The 25975-nt window shown below is 38.4% G+C and overlaps 1 protein-coding gene across 3 annotated transcripts; it reads left to right on the top strand.

The window, feature by feature from the left end:
• PRRC1 (proline rich coiled-coil 1) lies at positions 1–23024 on the top strand. Of its 3 annotated transcripts, XM_015615152.3 has the most exons (10): positions 1–127; positions 278–338; positions 6270–6386; positions 9356–9742; positions 10988–11145; positions 13327–13429; positions 16445–16608; positions 18160–18263; positions 19965–20067; positions 21507–23024. In XM_015615152.3, the coding sequence occupies exons 3-10, from the start codon at positions 6290–6292 to the stop codon at positions 21714–21716; spliced, it is 1326 nt and encodes a 441-aa protein (XP_015470638.1). In that variant the 5' UTR covers positions 1–127; positions 278–338; positions 6270–6289; the 3' UTR covers positions 21717–23024. The 3 variants fall into 3 exon arrangements, with proteins under 3 accessions (XP_015470638.1, XP_015470639.1, XP_015470636.1); XM_015615153.3 differs by lacking the exon at positions 278–338; XM_015615150.3 differs by lacking the exon at positions 1–127 and having other exon boundaries at positions 140–338.
• Positions 23025–25975: the final 2951 nt, after the last annotated feature.

The following is a 25975-nucleotide window of genomic DNA, read 5'->3' as shown; positions in this document are numbered from 1 at the left end:
GGCGGCTGCGGCGCGGAGGCTGCTGGGAGTTGTAGTCCGAGGTGGCGCCGGCCGTGGCCTCCTTTCTTGTATCCCTACGACGGGAAAGGCCGGGAAGAGGCAGCACAGGACGGGGGGATCGGACTCGGTGAGGGCGCTTTTGGTGGCGGAAGGACGCTGTGACCTGTCGTGCCCGGCGGCGGGGAGGAGCGGCCGGAGGGCTGGGCCGGGCGGTGCCGGGGCCCGGCGGGACGTGTGGGGCTCGCTCCTCGTGTTCTGACCCGGCGCGTCCTTGCAGGGCTGCAGCGGCTCCTGCGCTCCCAGTGCTGCCAGCGACGTGCTCCGAGGCTCGCTGTGAGGTGAGGGCCAGGGAGCTGCAGTGCGCAGAATTCCCGGTAAAATTTATCCCGGCGCTTCGCTGGGTGGCCGGTGCCGTCCTGCTCCTGCCTCCGGCCGGCTTTCCATCTCCCTGGAGAGTCTGGGTGCTGGAACCCCGGGCACCGAATTCCAGCCCTGCAGCGAGGAATGGGAGTGCTGGTCCTGGTAAAATGCCTGCGGAATCTCACCCTCGGGAATCTCTTAATGCCGGATGCAAATGGTGCTTCAGGAGCCTTATTGCTTTCTTGTCGTGTCTCTGGAGGCATAATTTCCTCTTTATGTGATTTATTTGGTTTTGTTACCACTTGAAAAAAGCCGCGTTACTTCTTTTGGGAGAGCAACTCTGAAAATGCTGGGGCTGTTGGCATCGCATCCTGAGATTTCCGTGCCCAGGAAAACTGATGGGTGCAGATTGTTGGAATGTCTGTTCCTTTGGTGGTGTTACTTCATGGCATTGCTGGATGATGTTAGGTAGTTCCATCACTCTTGTCTGGGGTTTCATGAGGGTTTTGTGACACTGAAATATTTGATAGCAAAGGAATGTATGGGGGGGGGGGGTGTGGTCTGCTGCAAATCTGAGGGTTGGCAATGGCATGAAAATGTGTGAAATTAAATAATTGGAATTCTAATGATTGTGATAAGACCAGGCAGCCTTTGGAAAAAGGGAACTTTCTGGGTTTATGGTGTCTGTGGATTCTGTCTGCACTAGTGACAAGGGAAGGCCACCAGCCCTTGCTGTCATGCCTGGTGTTTCCAGCTGTCCTGGTCTGTTTTAGCTGCTATGCCTGCTGGTGAAAAGGCTTGTTTGGTGTTGCTTTTTGGGTTTATTTTAAGGTGAAAAGGTTATGCAGCTGTTGTGGTTAATGTAATTTATGCAAGAAATACATAATCATAGAATGGTTTGGGTCAGAAAAGGTAATTTTTGTTCCACCCCCTGCCATGGGAAGTGACACTTCCACTATCCCAGGTTGCTCTGAGCCCCATCCAGCCTGGCTTTGGACACTTCCAGAGATCCAGGGACAGCCACAGCTTCTCTGGGCACCCTGTGCTGGGGCTTCACCACCCTCACAGTCAACGATTTCTTCCTAATATCTGACCTAAACCTACTCTCTTTTAGTTTGAATATTTTTCACACTCTACTGATAATTCAATATCAGGCTCTGCATTAAGCTATACCACAGAAACGCGTAACCTAGCGCAGTGCACTAGGTTTAATAGCGTTGTTATTTCATTTGTGGATTTTCCAGCTCATGTCACATCTTTGAAGTGCCCATGTTAACTCTGAGGAAGTTAACAATTTAAACAGAGCCCCAAAATAGTGCACAGTACTGTTTACCTGGTGCAGTCAGCTTCATTATGAATGGGAGGAAAGTTGACTTAGCTTCAGTTTCCTACTCTAAAACCTTAATAATGAAAAGTTATCTGCCACCACCTTTCAAATCAAGGGGTGACCTCACAGGTGCATTGTTCGAGTTATGACATCAGTAAAGAGCCCAAAGTCTCAGAAAACAGGTGTAGGAGAGTTCTGCAGGGTTGTTTTGTTGGGGTTTTTTGTGTCGTTTTTTTGCTCTCATGATTACTTCTCTTTAAGACTTTGGACTTTGGAACAAGTCATTCAGCAAGAGGTGATTAAACTGAGGATCCCTCTGTGCACTTTCTTTGGCTTCATTCAGGACTTTGTGTGTCCTTTGGGATCTGTCTGTATTTTCTAAACTGTATTTTAGTTTAGAAAATACAGACAGATCCCAAAATACAGAGGCTGAAGGCCCATAGTGCTCTCCCTTTCTAAAATGGAAAAAAAAAAACCCAAACCATCAGGGAATTTTCAGATGAAAGTTTAAAATATACTCAGGTTCCAGTTCTGGTTTGGTTTCATTTTTTGCAGAGTGTTGTCCTTTATTTGATGTTAGCTGCACCTTATTCTGGACAGTTGTTAGCTTGTGCTTAGCCACGAGCAGTGTCTGCAGCATGTCAAAACTTAATTAAATGTTATGCCTACTGTGATTAAAGTCAGAAAGTTTAGTGGCATTTCAATTTAGTGTTCCAGCTTAGTGGTTATGTTTCATTTTAAGATCTATTTAGAGAGCAGTTTCCCCTCTTAGTGTGCTTAAATATATTGTGGCTTCTTTTTGTGGGTTTCTGGGGGGTTTGTTTGTTTGTTTGTTTGTTTTTTTGTGTGGGGTTTCTGCTTTTTTTTATTAGTGCCTACTAAAATAGAAGAAGAGATCAATTAAAGATGACTGAAAATACATGTTATAAACTCTAAAGTATATCTGATTCTGGATAATGTGTTTTTATCCACATGAAATTTGCTAATCTCCATTTGTAGGTAATCTTATCATTAGCTGTGAATTTCTGTGTTTTAGAGTAATAACCTGAAGAATGCTTTTGAAGTGTGGTTAAGCCATTAAGATTATTGCAAAACATTAGCACAAATGTAATTACTTTCTATTAAACTAAAGTGAAAATATGAATAATTTGCCAGATAAGCCTTCTAGTCTCTAAATCAAATTATTTACTTCCTGCTTTTAGCACAAGCCCTGTTAAAAATTTCAGTCAGAGTTTTAGCCTGGTTTTCCATTCAGTATACACAACCTAATTCCCTAGTTTGGGAATGAGGGTAATGGCTGAGATTTGGTGTTAGATTAATAGATGAGGTTCAGCTGGTGAGAATCAGTAGAAATAGTTCTAGAGACAGACTTTGTGGGTGCACTGTATTTTCTTTGTGTAATATGAGAGTTTGGCATCATCCCTATAATGTCTTCATTGGACTGAAAAGGGGTCTTTTTTTTTTTTTTTTTAACCAAGCAATTGATCAAACAAAACTGATGCTTCTGTTTCCTAAAGGATTTGTTTTAAGGATAACTGATCACTGGAAATATGTTTGTTCTGTATTTCTCTTTTCCATGTTCCTTTTTATTTCCATGTATTTTCTGCCAGGATTTTCTACTAGCAAAACACGTGGCATTATCAAACTTGCAGCTTCTGGTCAGAAGTCACTAGATGGCAGTACTAATATTAGTACTAAATCCACTTTCCCTCTTTCTGGGTTTCTCCTTTGCCCCTTCAGTTTAGTATACCAAAATCCTCTAATTTGCAAAAAGGCACAGAAGTCGCTTCCTCAAGAAGTTAGGCTGAGTTTCCAGGTGTTCCCTCTTGCAAATTGTGTGTTTGTGGCTTGGATTATGAAGAGTTATTGCTACAACTTCTGAGATTTTTCTCAAATCACTGAACAGACAGCCCAGTTCTGCACCTAGCAGTCATTAAGGAATTGTGGTCTCATCCTACTTGGAAACTTTTTCCCCTGGATCTCCCCTGAGGGAAGTTGGGAATCCCCACTGGAATCTGTTGAAGATGGAACACCACTAATGGGTTTCTTGGGTCCTTTTTTCCATGATTTTCTCCTTCTACCCATTCTTCACATTCCTCAGCTGGTTTTGGGTAGGCCAGTTATGTTCATAAGTATCCTGTAGCATCATTTTAATAATCTGTGGTGCTGGATTATTTCAACACTGTGATCTATTAGCTTTAAATTACCCACTGTACTATCCTCTTTCCTTTTGCTTATTCCCATGCCTGGTATTTACCCTTTATTTTTTTTTTCTTTAAATCATTCACTTTTTTCATAATGCAGTACCTGCAAACCACATCTGGATCATGTTGAAAAATCAGTGTACAGAAAGCTGTTTTTTTGCAGGCTCCATATTATTCCAGACATCTTTTCAGTCAGTTCCATATGGGATTTTTATTGTATTTCAGCAGCTGACATGATTTTTTTGCACATTTGGGATTACTGTTTCTGTTCTTCAGCTTTCTTGTAGCAAAGTTAACAGTGAAAAACAGCCACAGAGTTATTTATTTGTAATTCCACTTAATTCCTGACTTTCCAGATATCAGGTGGCTCTTTTTGGGGTTGCCCCTGCTGCCTCCCCACTGTAACAGTTTGCTGAAGCTTTGAAAAATCCTTGCACAGAGTTTTTGGAAAGCTTGCTCTGTGGAACTTTAGCAGTCATTCTGCATGGCCACAGAATTTATTTTAAGTAGTAAGTACCTCTCATCAGCTTTTAATCATGGCATTAGGTGAAATCAAGCAGCAGATTGGAAGAGAAAAAGATGTTTCTAGGTTTTGGTCAGTTATTACTTTAATTGCACAATGGAAAATTCTTTCATGCTTTGCAGTGTATAGCTGGAAGAATAACTTAAGAATCTTAATACCTCTGTGCAGAGGAACGTAAACTCCTTTGGGTTGATTAAAAGACAGAAATATTAAATTGTACATTCTTGCCCTGAGTAAAGTTTAATGGAAGACTCTGCATTTCTTTTTTACAGGATGATGAGATGTACTTTGCAAGAACAATCTGTTCCCCACCAGGCAATTACTGACCCTTTCATCCCTTCTGAGGGGAGGCCCTTAAGTGAAATAGAGATGCTCAGAACCCAAAATCCAGCCATCATGAGAATTTCTTGAAGATTACTGAATATAAGCCACATTTACTCGCTTTCCATGGCTGGGCTGAAGCATTTAATCCTGAATCACTTAATGCAAATCATAGTAATTTGTCAGAGGGTCTGTGGCTTCTCCTGTGTGATTTTGATGCTTTCATTTGGTTTTGAAACCCTTAGTGCACTTGTCAAGACTGACATTCATGTCCTGCTGTCTGGATTTTTCAGTTTGATAATAACAGTAATTTTTCCTTCGCATTAAACTAAGAGTTGTATGTATTTATATCTCTGAAACAAAAATTAGAGAATGAGGAATTTTTACTTTCGTTTTTTAAACAGAAGAAAGCCCCTGCATTTTTCTAAGTGGAACTCTTTTTTATATGCATGTGAATATTTTTATTTAACATATTATCTAAGTCTTTTCCTCTGAATTCTTAAAGGGAATAAGTTGGCAGTTCTCAATAGGCACTAATGTAATGGATGTGGTGGAAAATGTTTTGAGTCTATCTATTTTTTATATACGTGCATATACTTACAAGAATATATTTATATTTATATACATTTATACATATATTTGTACAAGAATTTATTACAGTAAAAGTTTCTTAAGGACTGCTGCCTCAGGGGGTGGTACAGGTTTACCAGACTTGTGAGAAAGCACGACTTTTTGAAAGCTTCTGCTGTACTGAAGCATGAAAATATTCTGGTGTTCATGAAACTCTTAATTTTTCCACTTTTCTAAGACCTTTTACATTAATTTAGTGTTGTTAAATAAGCATATAGGTTAATTTCTTTAGAAGTAGTATATTTTAAAGGTTTATTCAATTATGTCAAAAAGATAATTCTGGCCTTCAAAATAAATCCAAAGCCTTCAATTGCTTCCACTTTTGCTAACATCACCAGAGAGGTGTGGTGTGTGGATTTTACAGGAATTGGCTCTACTGGGAAACTTGGTGTAAATTAATTTCAGTGTAATTTTAATCATGCTGGAAGTAACAGGTCCTGGTTTGTATTATTGCAGCTCAACAATGCAGCAGAATTGTACCCTGTTAAGTTTTTCTTGCAGTTGGATGTGGGTTTTGTGGTGTGTAATTAATTCTCTCTTACTGTTTTTCTAAGTACCACCAGTATATTTTGGAAGCAGTAGCTGGGCAGGCACAGTAAGGTTTTTAGAAAGAGTTTTGGAGTTTGAGGCATTATGACAGTGCTAAAAATAAAGGGAAGACACAGGAGAAGGGGGACACACTAGATAATTTTGTACTTGAGATAAGTCAGTGGTTTTCTTTTTTTATTCCTAGAGCTGGCATTTTAATTACCTGTTCTGTTCAGGAATGGCAATAACTGAATTGTGGCCTTTACATTCTAATTTAAAATCTTTTCCCTTGTTTCTCAAGATGCATTTTTGATTTATACATATATATATATATTTTTTTTTTATTTTTTTTTTAATTTATTTTTTCCCCTCACAGCTTTCTGTAGCTGAAGGAAGATGATGGAAGAGAGTGGGATAGAGACGACTCCACCTGGCACACCCCCTCCAAGCACAGCAGGGGAGGCTGAAGCTGCTGCTACACCTGTCACATTAGGTACAGAAACATTTATTCCTGTCTTTTGAAGCACTGCAAAACCAGCTACAATCAGCATAATTGCAGTTCTCTTCTCCAGGCTAATTGGAAGTATTTAAATTGTTTCTTAATCATGGAAGTGGGCTCCTTATCTGTAACCCATCTGATATCACAAAGAATATTTTATTTTAAACACTTTTTTTATTCTTGAAAGTATTTTAGGAAGTGAGGTGGCTGCACTTGTATTTTTTAAGGATGCAGGGCCAGGGACATAATACCTTCCACTACAGTCCACAGTTAGATGAGCAGCACAGAAGGGAGTTAAAACAGATTTACAGTCCTCTAGGGAATAGTGATAAACCTGAATAATTGCCTGTGCTTTAATGCTGATAGAGTCCCAGAATGGTTTGGGTGGGAAAGGACCTTAAAGATCCTTTTGTTGACCCTTTCCAATATCCCAGGTTGCTCCAAGCCCTGTCCAGCCTGGCCTGGGACACTTCCAGGGATCCAGGGGCAGCCACAGCTTCTTTGGGCACCCTGTGCCAGGGCCTCACCACCCTGCCAGGGAACAATCCTTCCTAATATCTCACCTAAATCTGCCTTCATCAAGTTTAAAGTCATTCCCCCTGTCCTGTCACTCAATCAAGTAAAAGGGGTCTCCAGCTCTCTTGTAGCCCCTTTAGGTAGTGGAAGATGCTTTAAGGTCTCACTTGTGGGGGGATAATCAGAGCACTTTTTCTGATTTGAATAGATTTTAACACCAGATACTGAATTTTTTGGCACATGTGTTATTATTGAGTCAGACTTGTGCAGTTTCTCTTGTCAAATGCTAAAGGAGGAATATTCTGAGAAGATCTGCCCTCAACATTAAATGGGTTCTATAATAATAAAAGCAATTTTTTTAAAATTAAAACTGTGGAAATGTAACCTATGATGGTGTGGTTGCTTTAACTAGGATAAAAATAGATTCTGGAGTAGGCTTGCAGAGATGTTAGCACACATGAAATTCTCACTGCCTCATTGACACACAAGCAAAGAAACCAGAGCCAGCAGTGCATGAAGTGCTACAGGATGTCATCAATAAAGTTAATTTTATAAAAATGGTCTTTAAATAGTACATTTTTGGCAGTATTTTCTACTTAGGAAGTGACCATGAAAGATTTTATATTTTTTTATATGGCAGAGATTTTCTGGCCACCAGTAGCAAGGTCTGTTAATAGAGTTGAAGTTAATGTGGACATGAACTTTCTTTTTCCCCAACACAAAGTCTCAGATTTGCTGATGTTTTTTGGGGTGACAAGAGGCTGTCAGCCTAGATTTTCAATTTTCAGATTTTCTGCCTAGACATTTTCAAATGTGTACTACCTAGCTGATACTTTCAAAAAAAGATGCAGTCATAATTTATTCCATACAAGTAAAGGTGAAATTTCAGCTAGGAGTAATACAGGAAGTACTTTTGTGAGAAAATTACGTTTTGAGAAACCATTTCCAACAGTGATATTTGGAAATAACTTCCATCATTATTCACTCCTGCAGCCAATACCAATGCAAGTGTTGCATAAAAACTATCAGATCTGTAGACATCAACTTGCAAGGAGAATTTCCTGACCTGTGTAAACATCTTCCAAACAGTTCCTGTGGGATTGGAACACACTTGTTAAAAATACAAAAATGCAGCACGTTCATCTCACAAGGGCAATTGATGGACATCAGGGAAGATGAAAATTTGCCAGCTAAATTTCAGGGAAAACTTTTGCATGGTTTATGAGTGAGAGTGGAAAATGAATAGCATGGTACAGTGAGAACTCCAACAAGGCAATTCCCCCTCTGTGAGGTGTATTTTTCAGTCCTTAAACCCAAGCAGCAGAACACAGTCTGGATGTAGAACCAGACCTTTAAAGTCCTGCATGATCAGGTTTTAAACCAAGATGTAAAAATTACTGAGGTTTCTTCAGTTGCAGTGCTCACCCTAAAAAGTTATTATCAATGACTGTATTATATAACTTGTTAACTATTGTTAATAAACTATATTATTATATTGGTAGTATATTATCAAAACAATTTCCAGTGGAAGCAAAAATGTTTTGTACTCTTAAGAAATCTTTTTTTTTTTTTTCATTTGTCTTTACCTCATAATTTTTAAATTGTGTTTGTTTTGTAATATACATAACATACTGGTACAGTGGTGCATGTAAACAATATGTAAATAAATTTCACATGGGCAAATGGGTGCTCAGTTTTTTTTTACTGCTCGGTGTGTGTGACCAAGTTTGGAGACCATGGTATTAGTGTGATTTGCTTATCATTTGACTGTGGTGTTTAGGCTGAGGCCAGTGAGATGCTTAAGGTGGTTCAGCATGTTACTGCCATCAAAAATGACAATTTCTGTTTCTCTTACCTAATTTCCTGGCTAAACTTGGTTACAGACAGGAAAATTGGCTTATCCAAGGATCACCTGAAACAGGGAAAGCAGAGGGATTAGGAAGATGAGTGCCAGGGAAGAGAGGGTTGCCTGAGGTTCAGTCCATTTTACAGTGCCACACCTCTGAAACAGAAATTCCCTCCCAGAAATTAGGAGTGTGTGTATTATTCCTGAAGATGAGCACTTCCTGCATCATCAGTTGATACAGCAGTCACTCAGGAATAACAGAGAATAACTAGAATAACTAGAGATTTCTAGGCAGAAATTTCTGAGGCAGGTTTCAGCTGCTGTAAACTCAGTTGTCAATTGCTGACTTGTCTTTATGCCAATGACAAGTAGGGCTGTGCAGGAAGAGGTCTCACAAGACACTGTCACCAAGGATTAAGTGCCATTGGTGCTGTATGAAAACTCGAGCAGAAGTTTCAAATTCACTTTCAATGAGAAAAAAAACCCTGGCCGGTTCAAAAATTATTTGTAAAATATCTGAACAATTATATAACCAAAATCTCTGAGGCTTCTAAAATAATTTTCTCTTTCTCTTTTTTTTTTTTCTCCTTTATTTTTGTAGCTTTGTCCAGCCCCCTTGCCATGCCAAGCATGCCATCTTCTCCTGCCTACTCACCACCCTTGCCAGCTGGAGTGTCCCCAGTTCCTCCTCCCATGATGACCTCGGCCTCTCTTCCACTTGTGCCTTCTGCAACCATTTCTACAATTGCACCACCCCAAAGCCCTGTCCCACCTCCTGCTGCCCCTGCAGCTTTCAGCACCCCCGTGTCCCAGTTCCCTGCTCCTCCTCCACTCAGCTCTGCTGCTGGTCCTACCCTTCCTGCCCCTCCCACTGGTCCCCCCATTTCAGGGTTTTCCATGTCTTCCACCTATGACATCACCCGAGGCCACGCTGGCCGAGCACCTCAGAGCCCACTGATGCCTTCATTTTCTGCACCTCCAGTCACAGGTAACTCCTTGGTTATTTGCTTTCCTGTTCGTGGGGCAGCATGGGGGGAATCTCCTGGGGGGCTGCTTTGTTCTTCTAGGTATACTTAATTAGTTCTACTCAGAAGAAGGGATAATAGCTTTTAAAACTTGGTCCAGGACCAGGAGAGTCCACTTTAAGTTCTTCTAGGTATACTTAATTAGTTCTACTCAGAAGAAGGGATAATAACTGTTAAAACTTGGTCCAGGACCGAGAGAGTCCACTTTAAGTTCTGGCGGCATTCAGGTTGACAGGAAAAATCTTTTTTTTTCAGAATTCTTATTTTTGTTACCTTGCACAGCACAGCCCAGCTGAACAGCTTTCCTTCAGCTCAAAGAACCACCTTCAACCGTTATATTCCCCCAGAATGACAATCACAGGCTGTAAACTCATAATTTTCAGGGTTTTGTTCTGAAAATCTGTCTCTTAACAAGCTGCTGGTCGCATGACACCAGCTTCTATTTTCTTGTTTCCAGCCACAAAATTACACTGGGATAGCTAAAAATACATACCTTCCATGCAGGCAGTTGCTGTGGTTGATGAACTGATGTCATTTTCAGCTTGTGGAATGGAAACTTGTCTCTTCAGCTGCAGTTAGGCCAAGCTTTTGTTATTATTGGTGATATTTCTTTAAGTAGTCTGCATTAGGAAAATATCTAAAAAGAGCTATTAGTTGTGCAGCATAAAATAAAAATAACTCTCAATTAAAGTAAATGTTGAAAAATCTGTTAAAATAAGCTTGAGTAATGGGGCAGGGGATTCAACTTTATTTTTCTGCTGTTTTAGTTTTCCTCTAAAATACGTAAAGCTTCCTCCTTTTTCTACTAGTTTTGATTTTCAGCACTTGGTGTTAGACAATTTACTTTTCCTCGTGTATGAGAACATTCCTGTATCTTTGTTCAGAGGCTTACACTTTACTGAGAGTGTATTCTGAGAATTGAACACAATTAAAAGAACAGCTTTTACATAAGTGTGATAAGAAAAAGAGTAATTATTTAACTTTGTACATAACGCACAGGCAGTCTCCATTCTGTTAGCAGATAGCATTCAATGGTTGCATTCATTAGATCTGCTAGCTTTTAACAGGCAGAATTGTTCTTGGGCCTTGAAATGAGGTGAATTAGCCTGGAATTGTTCTATTTTTCCTGCTGATTTCCTGTTAAACAATTGCATGTTGCTTCAGCATAACAAATTAAACACTTTGTGTTTTATCTTTCCCTCTTACAGGTGTTTTGGCAGATCCCATTACTCAACAGGCAACTTTCTCATCAGCTTTGTCTCCTGGGGCTGGTTCTGCAATCACTTTTCCTGAGGAGCATGAAGATCCCAGAGTGTCCACTGCCCAGAGTGGAGCACCTGCTGGGGGACTCTGGGGGTTTATAAAGGTATGGGGTTTGTGTGTTACCTTCAGGAGGAATTACCTGTTGGTACTGACTGTAGGAAGACATGCTGCACTCTTTAAGTGCATGCTACTATAAACCATTTCTTTTTTCCAGTCTCATGTGCAAAGTGGCTGGTTTTGATAGTAATGTTTGCTGAAACTGTGCTTTTACTTTTTCTCTTTATAGAAGAGAGGGGACTGTACAAATGCAGGTGTTTTAGATTAATTTTTAATCCTGTGATAGGAACTTGTGATAGAACCTGTTACATATGGATATGTTCTTTAACCAGAGGAAATTCTAGGACCCTTTAAGACCTGAAAGGTATTTTTTACTTCACAAAGACTGTATGCAGAAAAATGGAATTCTGTTTTACCTTGCTTGAATGCTTTGCATATCCTATTTTTAACTTCCTAATTACCCAAGTTTGATTCCTGTGGGATGCAACTCATGCTTGTTCTATAACAATCAAGTTATATTTTGTCTTTTTTCAAGGACAGACAAAATACATATTTTTTCAATCCCAGAGTGTCTAAGGTATTTTGTAAGATTAGTCTGCTAGAAGGCATGAAATGTACAGTGCAGAACAGATACTCCTTGTGTTGTCATCTCATCAGACAGAAGAAATAAGCAGCAGCATCAACTAGTAGAATTTCATTAGCCTGTAACCTTTCTGGAGCTGTAAGAGATGCTACATTTAAGTAGCATCATGGAGGTTGTGGCAAAAAGATCTGAGGCCATCAGCACTGAGCTGTCTTCAAGAACAGCACTAAATAAATTCTCACACTGAGTGTGAAGGAAGAATAAAGATTACTGTCCCAGTGTGCTTGAAGAATTTTGGTTTTCAATCCCTTTTAGGCATGAAAACCTGCCAGCAAAAGACAGTGCAGACTGAACCCTCCATTACTGCAGTGGTACAGTTTTAAAGAGAAAGATTAATTCTCCACCAGTACAGTGACAGCAGAGTGGTCATGCTGCCATTTTCATGATAATAAGAGCACATTTTCCTTCTTCCTTTAAATAACAATGTTTTCCTTTCAGTATTTTATTCCTCCTAATATTTGCAGTAGGTGGCAGTGTTCTAGAAGAAAACTTTTTACTTGTAACAGGATTCTGTAGCCTGTTTAAGAGTACTAGAGCTTTCAATTGCAAATTAATTGAAAAGCCAACCTCATCCACTTTTTAGTGCTGCCACTAGGATCCAGAAGGTGTCCTGTTTCTTTTTATGGAGCAGATCTGTGTTACTGACTCCAGTAATAAAGATTTTGGTTGAAGTATCAGGCATTCCATGTACTCTGTGTATTCAGTAACCACTTCTTGAGAATTTCTTGGGTAAAAGAGTGAGGAATCATTAATTATACTGAAACTGTCAAGTTCATGATGTATGTATGCCCACATCAGAGTCTGTGCTTTTTAAAGATGAGCCAGAATCTGGGCCATGTGGTGGTGTTTTTTACAGAAATGCATCCTGAATTTCCTGTTGAAGAGCTCACGCCGTAGTTGCCACAGTTATCTTTATTTCTGTTGTTGAAGTAATGTGATACACCCTTTTTCCTCTGGTGTTGTTAAGAAATCTTACACCTTACTTCCAGATTTCCTTCAAGCTCACTAATACTGGAAGCTATGACAATCTAAAATTAACAGATTAATGGTCTGAAATCAAATGGGACTGTTTCAGTTTATTCAGTCATTCAGAGATGCCTGAGCAATTCCATTGCAGTTCCAAGACTGATTTCCACATAATTGTTGCAATAAATTCATGTTTTGGATTGGTATGCAAATATGGATTATTTCATCCTATTTGTGCTAGGCACACAGACACATAAAGGCATCTTCCACAGGTAGAAGCAAGTCTCAGTGTTCAGGAACCTTCTGTATAATTAACTTTATGTTAGTTAGGCAGCCAGGATGCTAAGTGGAGAAGCACTGCTTGGCTTTGCAAGATGATAGGGCTGTTTCTGCATTAATGAAGAAGGTAATAGTTAAACTTGAGGTTGTAGCAGAAAAGCCATGCACTGATATTCATATCCTGCAGTGTTTGTGCTGAGTATTGCACAGCAGATGTTACAGAGCAGCTTGATTTTGTTTGTTGTTTTTTTAACTGTAACATTTTGAATGTCTTGAGGAGGGAAAAAAAAAAAAAACCAACCCAGAAGATAATATGGAAATGTGTTTGCTTAAATTTAGGGTGTAGCTGAGAATCCCATGGTGAAGTCTGTTCTTGATAAAACCAAGCATTCAGTGGAGAGCATGATAACAACGCTGGATCCTGGCATGGTTCCCTATATCAGTAAGTGTTTATGATAAACCATCAAGTGTTGCTTGTAAATGCTAGAGAGGCTATTACAATAGCACACTACTTCTACATTTGAAGTGTTAAAGCATTTCAGTTACAGTTTTAAAATTAACAGGAAGGAAAAGCTTTTTGTTAGTCACCATTCTCTATTTTACTGGGGGACACTTCATGTCACATATAGCTGACCTCAGAGTAAAATAAGGAAGCAAAAGGCACCAGCATGGTGGTTTGGTTTTTGTTTTTTTGGCTTTTTTTTTCTTTCCCCTAGCAGCCTGATAAGCAGCTCTTCCTCCTGTGTGTGTCAGTATTGACCTTTTTCTGCCTATGAAAAAAGCTGATCAGGAAACAGCTAACATTGAGAATAAACTATTAAAATGATTTCTTTATTATTATTTTGCTTTCCTGAGATTTTTTTTTTTCTCCAGCTGAACCTATTAGGTGACCCAGCTAACTGTGCCTGCACTTTGTACTAGAGGACAGGGGAAGATGACCTAATTATTGAGCAGTAGTTAATTGTCTTACATTTAAGGGAAAATTTCCCAACAGCTGTTTGGTGAGGAGATAGCACCAGTGAGGCCAGCCAGCAATGCCTTCTAAAGGTATTTGAGAAGAGTAGCAGGATGCAATGCAAACCTACAGTAAATGTTAATTTATGCACAATTTGGCAAAGTGTATTTAAGGTTTGTATTGCAGTCATGACTGTCCCTTTTTAGAAACAGGATCTGTTGGTATCCTGGATAGTTTGACCCAGTGTTTATTGACAGAACAACTTTATCTGGAGGAGGAAGTAATTCTAATAAAATGCTTTGTTTGTAGGATTTAGGTTGAGTAAACTAAGTCAATGGTTACCTCAAAGCTCTCTGAAGTCTGGTTGGAAGGGGAAGCATCTGTGTACGTCTTGGCCATTTAAGTACTGCATTGGTTTTGTAGTTGCAGGTTGTCAAAATGGGGCAGAGGTTTGTAAACTTAAGCCTGTACTTCCTTGTAGAACTGTATTCTACAAAAATTATGTCCTCAACAATAGCCCCACTTCTCTGTGCTTTCCCTTCATTACTGCAATTCCAGAGGAATTTCATGCTCCTCATGCCAAAACCTGAAATTACCAAAGCTTCTTGATGAGGTGGTTTAATTTTTTTTCCCCCTCATCTGTACAAATAGTATTTCTGTAATCTCTTGGAAAGAGCTGAACTGTTTTCAGTGGCACATTGTGGAAATGTCATCTGAGCTGCATTCCTGGAACAGACAATTTCTAGCTAGACAGGAAATTGTCATTCATAAGCATAAACAACAGTGCTTTTACAACAAAAGACAACACAGAATCTTAAATTAAATATGGAACTGTCATTTCAGTTTATAATGCACAAGGTACAATGGAATTTCACATTCAAGTGCCAGAGCTTAACTTGATGTAAAAGTTCTGCCCCTAAATTCACCAGGGTGTGTCTAGTTGTTATATTTTAGGTTTCCATTTTACTAGATTTTGTCACAAGTGGTCTCTTTTAACTCATGTAATATCTTTGTTTCAGTTCTGTAGTATGTCTGATGAAAAAAGATACACTTTTCATACTTGATGATCTATAATACAAAAGAATATATTCAAAAAATATATAAAATAATATATTCAAAAGAATGTATTCTGCACTCAAGCATGTTGCCATTCTTAAAATTGTTAGGCAGTGATTTACAAGATCTGTTATGGATTAGTTTTTAGCTTCATTGAAAGATTTTTAACAGTATTTCTGTTCCTGAGCAGTCAGGCAGGGCTAACTTCAGTAAAAGCCTGCAGTCAATTTTAAGTACTTGTTTAACTGTGTTAAAATTATTTATATCAAGAAGGGATCAATGAAGAAAAGATACCCTCAATTATTTTTAGTTCAGTAGTTGCACAGCATTTTAAAAAATGGCTCCAAGTTCAGTGATCTGTACACTTAATTTTATTCAGCAAAGCAGTTGATTAATAAAATGGTAAAAAATTACCCTAAACTCCCAAAATAGTAGGATTTACTACTGTTCTAGTCCATCTGGTGATTATTCATAAAAATTATTCCTGTAACTGAGGTCTACTGAGTACTACAAGCCAAAAAGTTAATTGTTTTTTTAATTAAAATTAAAGCTTTGGGTTTACCCTTATCAGTGGGAGAACTTTTCTTCAATCAGGATAAATACTGCAAACTCTGTAAGCTCGTGTGGTTGATGCAGTTTATTTAGGCAGCTTTCTCCAATGTCATATTCCACATTTGAGAAAAGATTTAGCTGTTCCTGAGAAAGCTTCTCACAGCAAGGATCACATTTTATGATGTGTTTCTGCACAATAAAATTGATCCAGCTGTGATAAACAGATGTGAGTTGTGATTGAGTCTTCTGTAGTAATTTTAGATTTCTTTTAAATCATGAATTGTTTCGTTTCATTCTGAAAAAGTCTGGTGAAAGCCCCTGCTTGAAAATATTTAGAATTGTGTACAAGCTTTTTGGTTCCACAGGTATTTAATATCTAAAAAAAAGCAATAAAATTACACCAAAGTTCACATTCCAAGGACAGCTAAAAAGTAATGGGAGCCTTTCTTTTAAATCTCCTTTAATTTGGCAGCTGTTCACTGGATTTTATGACCTGCATCAGTGTTCTTCATCCCATTCATAAGAGTTTGCAATATTCCTTGCTGCTTCACAGAACACCAGAACATCCTTGGAAATGGATGCCTTGAGTTACTTTCCTAAAACTCTGAATTGTCATCTTGAATGAGTGGTATGATTTTTTTTGGTATGACCTGAAAATAGGTCAGTTCCTGCTGCCTGTCTTTCATCCTTGTATCCTTTAGTTATTCATCTGAATTTCAATTCCTAACTTAAATGACTTCTGCTTAATGGAAGAACTATTGTCCAGTGCATGAGAAAGAAAAAAGCAGCTGGAGAAGGTGTACAATTGTATTTGAACTACCCAGCAGTGGGAAGGAGGAATATTCCATGCATGGATGTTTTTTTTACAGATTGCTTTACAAAATTCCTTTGCAGGAACTGGGGGAGAGCTGGACATAGTGGTTACATCTAATAAAGAGGTGAAAGTTGCAGCAATTCGGGATGCCTTTCAAGAAGTCTTTGGGATGGCTGTTGTGACTGGAGAGGCTGCACAGTCCAACATTGCCCCCCAGCCTGTGGGCTATGCTGCAGGCTTAAAAGTAAGTTAATATATAGTAGTTGATATAAAGTTGATATATATTTAAAGGTATAGTCTAGATATAGATAGATAGATAGATATAGATATATATAGATATATATATATATATATGTACTAGTAGTAGATATATAGTTAATGCTGTAGTAGTATATAGAAGGATCTCATTTTCTGTAAAGTGAAGGTCAGTTTCTAGGATATGTAGACATTTTCTTTAAGGGATTGGGGCTTTTTGGTGTTTTGGGTTCTTTCATTGGTTTTGTTGTTTTTTTATGTTTTTTGGGGTTTTTTTTAGTTTTTGTTTTGCTTTTGGTTTGTGGAGTTTGTTTTATTTGTTTCATTTGTTTTGTTGTTGGTTGATTGGTTTTGTTTTCCTGGGGGCTAATGGGCAAGGGTTTTTTTGACTTTTTTTCCTCAGTTTGGATCATTAGATCAGTTTAAAGCTCTCTGAAATATTTTTGAGGTTTTCTGCAAACACATTTGCAGCAAGTGAAGGGCATTTATGTCACTTCCCTTATACTGTATGGATTGCCATCCCATCTTGCATACATTGTGCTATTACTGTGGTTTCAAAGTATTTTAGGCATTTTTTTAATTGTCTGTTACCAGCACATCATGTTGGAAATTAAAAGAGATGCTCCACGACTGATTTTTTTCTCCCCACTGATTCTGTAGATCAAAGACAGTTTGATCAACACTTTTGATCTTCCTGAACAGATCTGTGTTCTCTTTGAAAAATAAGATTTCACTGTGCAGCCTTGCAAACTGCTGGGACACCCCAGAGGAAGGGTTAGCAAAGGTTGTTTCACCAGTTCTGGCCAATAACTGCAAATCCTGAAAACAGCTATTTCATACTCTGTTTTTACTAAATGTAAGCAAAACTTCATGAAAAAGGAAGCCCTTCCCCTAACTGCTGTGGCAGTGTTTGCAGAGGAGTAAAGCCTGTCTTCATATCATTATTATCTGATGCAATTTTATATTGAGATAGAGCAGAACAATGTGCATGTTCCTTTACTTGTTTAGCTCCTGCAGTGTGTTGCATATTTCTGTTACAACTTCAGAGTGATAATAGTTTTCAGGGTATAACCATTTCAGGGATAACAATTCCTGTGTTTTATTTTAGTTGGATGTGTACCACAAGAAGTGGATTCTTTCCCTTGCTCTTAAAAGTTGGTCCAAAGCTCTTAAAGACTCTAAACCAAAGAAGTCTTAAGTTGTAAAAATGTCAAAGTAACACAGTTTTACCCTGATGCTTTCACTGATAGTTAAAGCTGTCACAGGTTAAGAATTCTTGTCACAGGTTAGGAATTCTTTGCATGCTACCCTGGGTGTTTTTCTTGGAATGTAAAAAACCCTAAAAATATTTAATTAGCTTTATCATAGGTTTTGTTTCTGTTTGAGATTCCTGGCCTTTCAACTAGTTTGAGTTGTCGGGTTTTTTTCCCTATTGAGTCATTTTGCAAAGTGTGTTCTAGGGTTCTTTTGGGATTGATCTGCAAGCATTGCTCTGAGCTGTGGTTCAGAGTTTTGTTTAACAGCTTGTGTTGCCACTCAGGGAGCCCAGGAGAGGATAGACAGCCTGCGCCGGACAGGAGTCATCCACGAGAAGCAGCCTGCTGTGTCGGTGGAAAACTTCATTGAGGAGCTGCTTCCTGACAAGTGAGAACCTTCAATTTATTCCAGGAGGGTGGAGACACGTTGGGAATATTCCTTGTTGACTCAAAGCCTTTAAGGAGCTGGTGGAAGTTTAAGCAGAGAGGAGAGGAAAGGGTTTGTCTGCAGTATTTCCAGCCAGCTTGGTTTTGGTGATGATGTTCAGCTTTTTGTCCAGGCATCTTGAGACTTCAATATAAAAAAAATCATTGTCAGGTTTTTTGTAGATTCACAATGTAAAAACACAGTGAAGTTGAAGTCAAATGAAGTGAAGCTGAAGTGAAATGAAAAAATTAACGAGCAGTAAAATTTGGAATTTGGCAAAAAGTTTGTGCATTGTTGTGTCCATCCTCCCTACTCTCTCTGAAATTGTATCAGAAGAAATATTGGGAGATATTCTGGCATTTAAAATAATGTGATTTTTATCAAATAACCTATTTTCTGTTTTCCTTTCACAGAGAATGTACTTACTGCATCTAACTTGCACTGCACAGACATAAAAATGTTTTTTCAAAAATGCATTGCAACTCGATTTTGTAATGTTGTTTGACAGGCAGTTCTTGAAGCAGCTTTATAATTAACTTCCAAAACATTAAGGACAATGCTATGTTTTTCTTAATGCAAACTTACATAGTTTTCTTCTATTGTTTACCATGCTTGTGCATATCCAAATGAGAGGAGTTTCAAGTAATCACTCACCTCTAATAATAATGTATGTCATAGTTACTCCTCTGTAAAAAGACAGTAAAACACCAAAATGAGACTAGATAGAAATAAATACTAAACAAAAATTAAAATTCTTCCTACTTCTATGTCCTTCAGAAAATTCCTCATTCATATTGCACTAAAAATACAAAATGTAAAAATATTTTATATTTTTAACAAATATAAAATATTATTAGCAAATAAAATATATTTTTAGCAAAAGGAGAGTATCTGTCAAAAAAATAAATAAAAACCCATCATCACACACATAAAAATGCAAACATTAGAAGACAAGAAAATACCATTAACTTCATTATTAATTGTAAGCAAATTATATTTAACCATGAGGCTTTCTCAGCAGTCTTTAATAGTTGCCAGTCAAAGCATTCCAGTGCTCTATTCCCTGCTACAAAGATGATGGAAATACTTCTTCCTGTCTGGCTCCACTAAACTCTTACCATGAAGCTTATGTGGCCCAGACAGGCAGAAATGTTTCTCTGAATAAATCATTTAAATGATGGCTACAGCATTAGACTTGCCAAAAAGTCTTCTGAATGTAGAACAGGAATTATAAATAGACAATTTTCTTTAAAAATTGTTAGGGAAGGTTATTTTAATGAGAAATGTTCTTTGAATGATAACTGTAGCAGAGTAAGTGTGGCCAAGGGATTATGTCTGCCCACACACCCACCCCTCCAGGTTTCTTTTTCCCTTTGATTTGTAAGTTTCATGTAATTTGTATTTCTGTGTATTTTATGTATTTTACATGCATACACATGCACTATTATGAGAGATGATAGATAGATAGATAGATAGATAAAAAGTGACACATGTAAATTTCACTTGCAAAATACCACAACACTTTGATGAGTTTCATTATTTCATTATTAGTACAGCTGTAATAAAGATTGTAAAATGTTTATAATTCAACTTTTAGCATGTTGGTTTTTAACAGAGTGATACTCAGTACTCAGAAATAAAACAATTTGCACATCACTACAGGTGGTTTGACATTGGATGTCTGATTATTGAGGATCCAATTCATGGAATTCACCTGGAAGCATTCACCCAAGCAACACCAGTGCCTTTACAATATGTTCAGCAGGTGAGTTTTCAGTTTTCTTAGCAATTAACAGCTGAGACATAAGACTGAGGTTTTAATTTTAGTTATGCTGGCACTTCTTACTGTAAGTTATTACACTTAAATGTTTTCATTTATGAAATGAGGGTACAAAATATTTTTGCATCATGTTTATGAATTAATCTTCAGAGATTTATAGTAAATCTTTTCTTAGTCAAGAGTCTCATTCTGCAATGTCTGTCACTTTAGAGCACAAGTTTTACTCTTCTGTTTAAGAAGAAGAAATACTAACCAAGCAGACAGCATGTGGTACTCTCTGAAAACTCATTCCTAAAAACAAGATTCCCATTTTCCAGATCAATGCTTGGACTTAAGGTCCCCTATGAACACACAGAGTCCCACCTAAAAGACAAGGCTGATTTCCAGTGTGCTATCTGACAAGAATGTAAAATACTGAAATCAAAAGATTTAAATATTGGAAATACTGTGGTTCATTCAATTGGAAATAATGAACTGCAGAAGTGTGCAGTTCTGAAATACCACCAAAAGAAGTTTTTCAAGAGACGGTTTATTTTTCTTTGGGCACAGACTGGGAATAACTCCAGTCACTGCATGTTGCCTGACAGCGGATATAAGTCATGCTTTAGTTAAATCTGCCCTGAAAATTCTTTTAAAATTAATGTTTTCATGAAGAATTTATAACCAAAACTGCTCGGGGTTTGATCCTCAGATGTTGTTTTGGCAGAGCAAATAGTAACTTTGGGGCTTTTTTCACTAGCACCAATTTAAGTAAAGTGAACATTTGTGGGATTTGTTTTAGTTCTTATTTTCCTGAGTTCTTACAGCTTTGAAAAGTTGATGACTGGCAAAAGGAGAAATATAGCTGTATCTCTCTAGTAGATGTATTATCTTCATTAATGACACAGACAGAGGGATCAAGGCACCCTTAGCAGGTTTGCAGGTGGCATGAAGCTGATGGTGCAGTGACACCCTCGAGGGATGGGGCCATCCAGAGGGACATGGACAAGACTGAGAAATGGGAATCTCATGAGAACTAACAAGGCCAAGTGCTGGTGCTGCACCTGGATGAGAGCAGCCACAGGATCAATCCAGGCTAGGGATGAATGGATATTGTATAAATATATGTTTTTATTGATTCCATCTGTTGGCAGTTTTAGAAAACAAAACTGCTTCCTGGTAATGGCAGTATGTCTTCACTCTCTTAAGTATCTTATTTATATTCTCCAAATGTTGCTTGAATCATGATACATCAAAATCCAAAAAATTGGCCAGGCAAATTATGGGGCAGACTGAAACTTGATTCTCACACCCTTTAATTTACCACATTGGTCTGTTGACACAAGAATGATTTTCCTTGGAAGAGTTGGTTAAAGCTGAAGACAGAGGCAAATCCACTAATTCCAAACTGTTTCAGTGATCACTTCTCAAACTTTCACCCGCAGGCCAAGAGTCTGACCCCTCAGGACTACAGCCTGAGGTGGTCAGGGCTGCTGGTGACGGTGGGCGAGGTGCTGGAGAAGAGCGTGCTGAACGTGAACAGGACGGACTGGCACGCGGTGTTCACGGGCATGTCCCGCCGGCAGATGATCTACAGCGCGGCCAAGGCCCTGGCAGGGATGTACAAACAGCAGCTGCCACCCAGGACCGTGTGACAGCGGTGGCACCCTCACACCAGGAGCGCTGGGTTTGGTTCTAGGATGGAAGTGAAAGCCGTGTGTTCCCACTGTCAGCCACACAGATTTGTAATATAACTCTAAGCCGTTTCTACTTCTTGAGAAGTGAAGGTGGTTTCCAGGAGTGGAATTGCAGTTTTTAGCTAATGTGTGATTTCCAGTATGATTCATCAAACAAACATGTATTTATGACTGGTACAGGCAGCATTGCAGTTTTTTAACTGGAATGTGCTGTGGTGTGACACCTTACCAGGCATTTATTGAGATAGTTAGTTAGTATTCTTTCTAAAGGGGATATTTGTTTAGCTATTTCTATTATATTAGTAATATAAACATGTTGACAGCATAAACATGTATGTTATATATGCATTTCAATCCAGAGAGACTACCTTCTGTATTACATGTGTTTTTTTGGGGCATGTGTTTAGGGGATACTTAACACCTCCTTGGGTTGGTGTCTGTATATAGTTCTCAGGAGCAATGCCAAGTAGTCTACAGCACATAACAGTGAGCTGCTGAGGAAGAGCACAAATCCATGCCCTGTTAGTTGAAGTTGTTGCTAAATAATTCTGAATTCCCATTTTCTGTGCTGCATCTTTCTGCTTTTTATGTAACAGTAATTAAATTCGTGGCCAGCTGAAGAACCACAGACAAAATTTCAAGTTGTTTCAGTGGGTTTTAGATCAGGTACTGCACTCCCCACATGAAATCATCTCAGCAGTTTGAATAATATGATTTATTCCAGTGCTTCCAGACTTCATTTGTTATATGTAATTATGTAATTTTTTCTATGTAGCTACAGTTGTCAGTAATTTGATTATGGAAAATGGTGATGTGTTTATCACTTGCTTTGCTATTCTGGGTTTTTTAAACACTTCTAAGTCTAAAAGCTTTCATGATGTCATGAGCTCAGTTTCTCAAGTTTTCAGTGGTGTCTGGGTTTTTTTGTGGCTATAAATATCCTCCATACATGCTCACATAATCCTAAATCTTTACTTAGAAATATGGAAGTAATTGTGAAGAAAATATTTTGGTAATAATACTTTTTTAAGAAATAAAGAATAAACAAATACTTTTTGTTTGCCTTAAAGAAGCAGTTTTTTAGCTTATATTGCTCAGCTTTTACCTTTCTTAGATGCTTTCAAAGAACATTTTGTATACAATATACTGTTAAGCCAGCTCATATTTGTACCCAATGAAAGCCTGTCTATTTCCAAGTAATATATTTGGCCTTAATTGGCTTACTCTGTTAAGCAGTTGAATAAATGTTTTCCCTAGAGAATTCCATCTGTTTTAAAGGCTTGGTTTTTATTACAGATAATGAACATCTTTATTCAAGTTCCATTTGCATGGTCAGGTTGCAGATTCGTCTCATACGGAACAAGCAAACAGAATCCAGCTCTCAGTTTTGAGGTCCCTCATTGAGACTGCTTTCTTTATGTTAAACCAGAAGAGCGATAAAACCAATGTTAACAAACCAGTGATAACCTGTGTTAAACCAAAAAGTGATACAGAGAGCTTGCTTTCTCCTTATGCAGCAAAGACATCTTTGCATTTGCTACAATTTCAGTTGGCAGTGTATAACAAGTTGAGTGCTGCTGTGTTACCCCCTGCTTTCATCATCCCTGATGCAAAGGAGGAGGGCGTGAAGTCACCAGAAAGTTTAGGTGCCCTGGCATGATTTAAAATTAAAGCTGAGGAGGAATGACCCTTTTCTTTCTCCCTTTCTTGGCTCTGGCCTTCACTTTAAGAGGTGAGAGCAGTAGAGGAAGATGATGTAGTCAAGTGAAGCCAGTTTCTCTGGCTCAGTGAAGGTCTCATGATCTATTTTGGACAGCTCTCAGAAGAATCAAAATAGTGTAGCTTTGCAGCTACCAGTTAGCCCTTTCCCTTTGTGGGGAGCATTATTTGCATGTGTATTGAAAAATAACATCCTCACATAAGCACCATGAGCTCAGCTTCTTCCCTAAGAGGCCAGGGGAAGGAAAAATGTCTGGACTATGATCTGGGAAGCTAAAAAGTCAGAAATTGCTTCCTGAATGGAGGCCTCGCTCAGGGTCCAAGTTACACAAATGAATTCATTATGGTGACAGTTCAGCTTTCTACCACCCCCAGGGTTGTGTTGTGGGCAACAATAAGAGAGGAAGCTCAATGGGGGTGTTAAATTTTGCACAGGTCAATTTAGAAAAGCAGAGACAGTTTGGACGTGCAACTTTTGTTACAATTCTCAACTGCCACATCAAGGCAGGGGGAGAAGCCTTTTCTGCTAAGTTTGCTCCAATGTGAGCATCAGAAGTATCTAGAAAAGCTACTACGTGCATTACCATCATACTGCCATTTTTAAACTGTGTTTCACATAAAAGACAGCCAAGCTCTTTGAGTTTGCATTACGTTAGGAAGATCCATGAGATCCTTAAACTGAGATTTTTCTTTAAATGCTGGAAGAAGCTCTGCACTTGTTGCTGCTTTTTTTGAGAAGCTATAGCTCTGTTCTTGGCTTCAGTTTTTTCATCACGGTGCTGCTCAGAGCAGCATGGCTGTTTTTTAGGAAAAAGCATGGATATAAAATTCCCCACACATTTCTGTTGAAGTTAGTCTGATAGTTTTCACTCAGCTGCCCGTCTCAAGATTGGCCCTCAATGTGTGTGAAGGGCATGTAGGATCTGATGAGACAGGAATTACAGCTTGGTGGAACATCTTGGTCTAAAATCAGGAACAAAATAGCCTCAATTACTGCTCATACACTTTCCAGAGTGTTCTCCTTTAACAAAAGGCTTTTAGAAATAATACCAGTCACCTTTTTTAGACCCCTGCTCATTTTGGGCAAGATAGTGAGGAGTGGCAGAAGAGGGCAAATAGAATAGAGTGTGGAAAGATGTGCAAGTCATCAGGACAGTGCCAGAAAAACAGGAATGTCAGGTGAATCCTGAGTGCAGGAGGTGGTAGGGGGTAGCTGAGAAATCAGGAAATATGGAATAACTCGTGTCTGAAACTGCTGTCAATTCTGGCCAGCTTTAGAAGAGCACAAACACAAACATGCAAATCTTGCAGCAGAGACATTCAGCACAGATTTGATTCTGTATCTCTAATGAAGTTTTATAAGTTGCTTTTGATATTTACCCCTCTATGCAGCATAGGGGAGGTTTTTCCAGTGGGAGATTTCTGAAGGACTTCTGTAAGTATAAACTTGTGAAAAGGAGAATTTTTTAACAATTCCTGTGGTTATTTTTAAATATACCTTTTTATGGCTGTAAAATTTTCATAATGGTAAAAAAAATACTGGTTTTTTTCACAATAGTAAACTTTGTAGATTAAAGTAAGGCATTATCACTGAGTAGTGTTCACTCTGCAACCTACAGCTCTGTGCATTTAGTTCGCAATTACATTTAATAAGCTTGACCAAGAAGATTTTCTAAAAGGCAAAAAGAAAGTCTTTCTTTATTTCCTACTGTTAGCAGACACAGGAACAAGCAATAAATTAGAACATTCTGTATCCCATGAAAAGTTGTTAACAGACTTAAAAGCAAGAGTAAGATAGCTTCAAACTTGATTAATTTTCTGATGTGGATTTTAACTTCCAACACTTCTGTCTGTAACCTATCAGGAACTAATATTTTGACATCCTGAATCTTGGAGCCATTTGGTTTTGACTTTATGACTTTGTTCCATCCATAGTTACATAATTCAGGAAAAACTATTCCTATAAAACTAATAGTGAGCGGATCTAGAGTTCCTAAAAGAAAAAGGGGCCAATTGGTTTGATTTATCATCTCATTGTGCAGAATTCTGTCAAAGCTTGGATACTCCAGCCAGCTGATTCTGAAAAGTGGTCAGACTGTGGCCTATTAATTAACTTATGAATACACAGAATAACAGGTCCAAAAACACTCAACAGATACTTCAGAGCTAACACAAGGATTTTTCATGTACTGGAATAAAAGGAGATGTAGCTTTCAGGTTTCAGGAAAAAAATTAAGTATTTAATGGTGAGAAAATTATTTCCAGCTGTCTTTGCATTCTACATGTGTGAGCAAACGTGGCTGTGGCCTCCTCTGTAAAACAAGGAAACTCACAGAAGTAAAGGAGAAAGCAGGTAAGTTGGTTTCCCAAGATTATGTTTGGCTGTTTTAATACAAAGTTACATGGAATTCTGTGTTCTGCCTGGGGTTTTTTGGTGTTGACCGCAAAAACATGCTTCCTGTTAAAGGATGCTCCATGACACAACTGAACATGATATT

The sequence above is a fragment of the Parus major genome, chromosome Z (assembly GCF_001522545.3).
Source record: "Parus major isolate Abel chromosome Z, Parus_major1.1, whole genome shotgun sequence".
Lineage (NCBI taxonomy): Eukaryota > Metazoa > Chordata > Aves > Passeriformes > Paridae > Parus > Parus major.
This window is presented reverse-complemented; position numbering and strand designations above follow the sequence as displayed.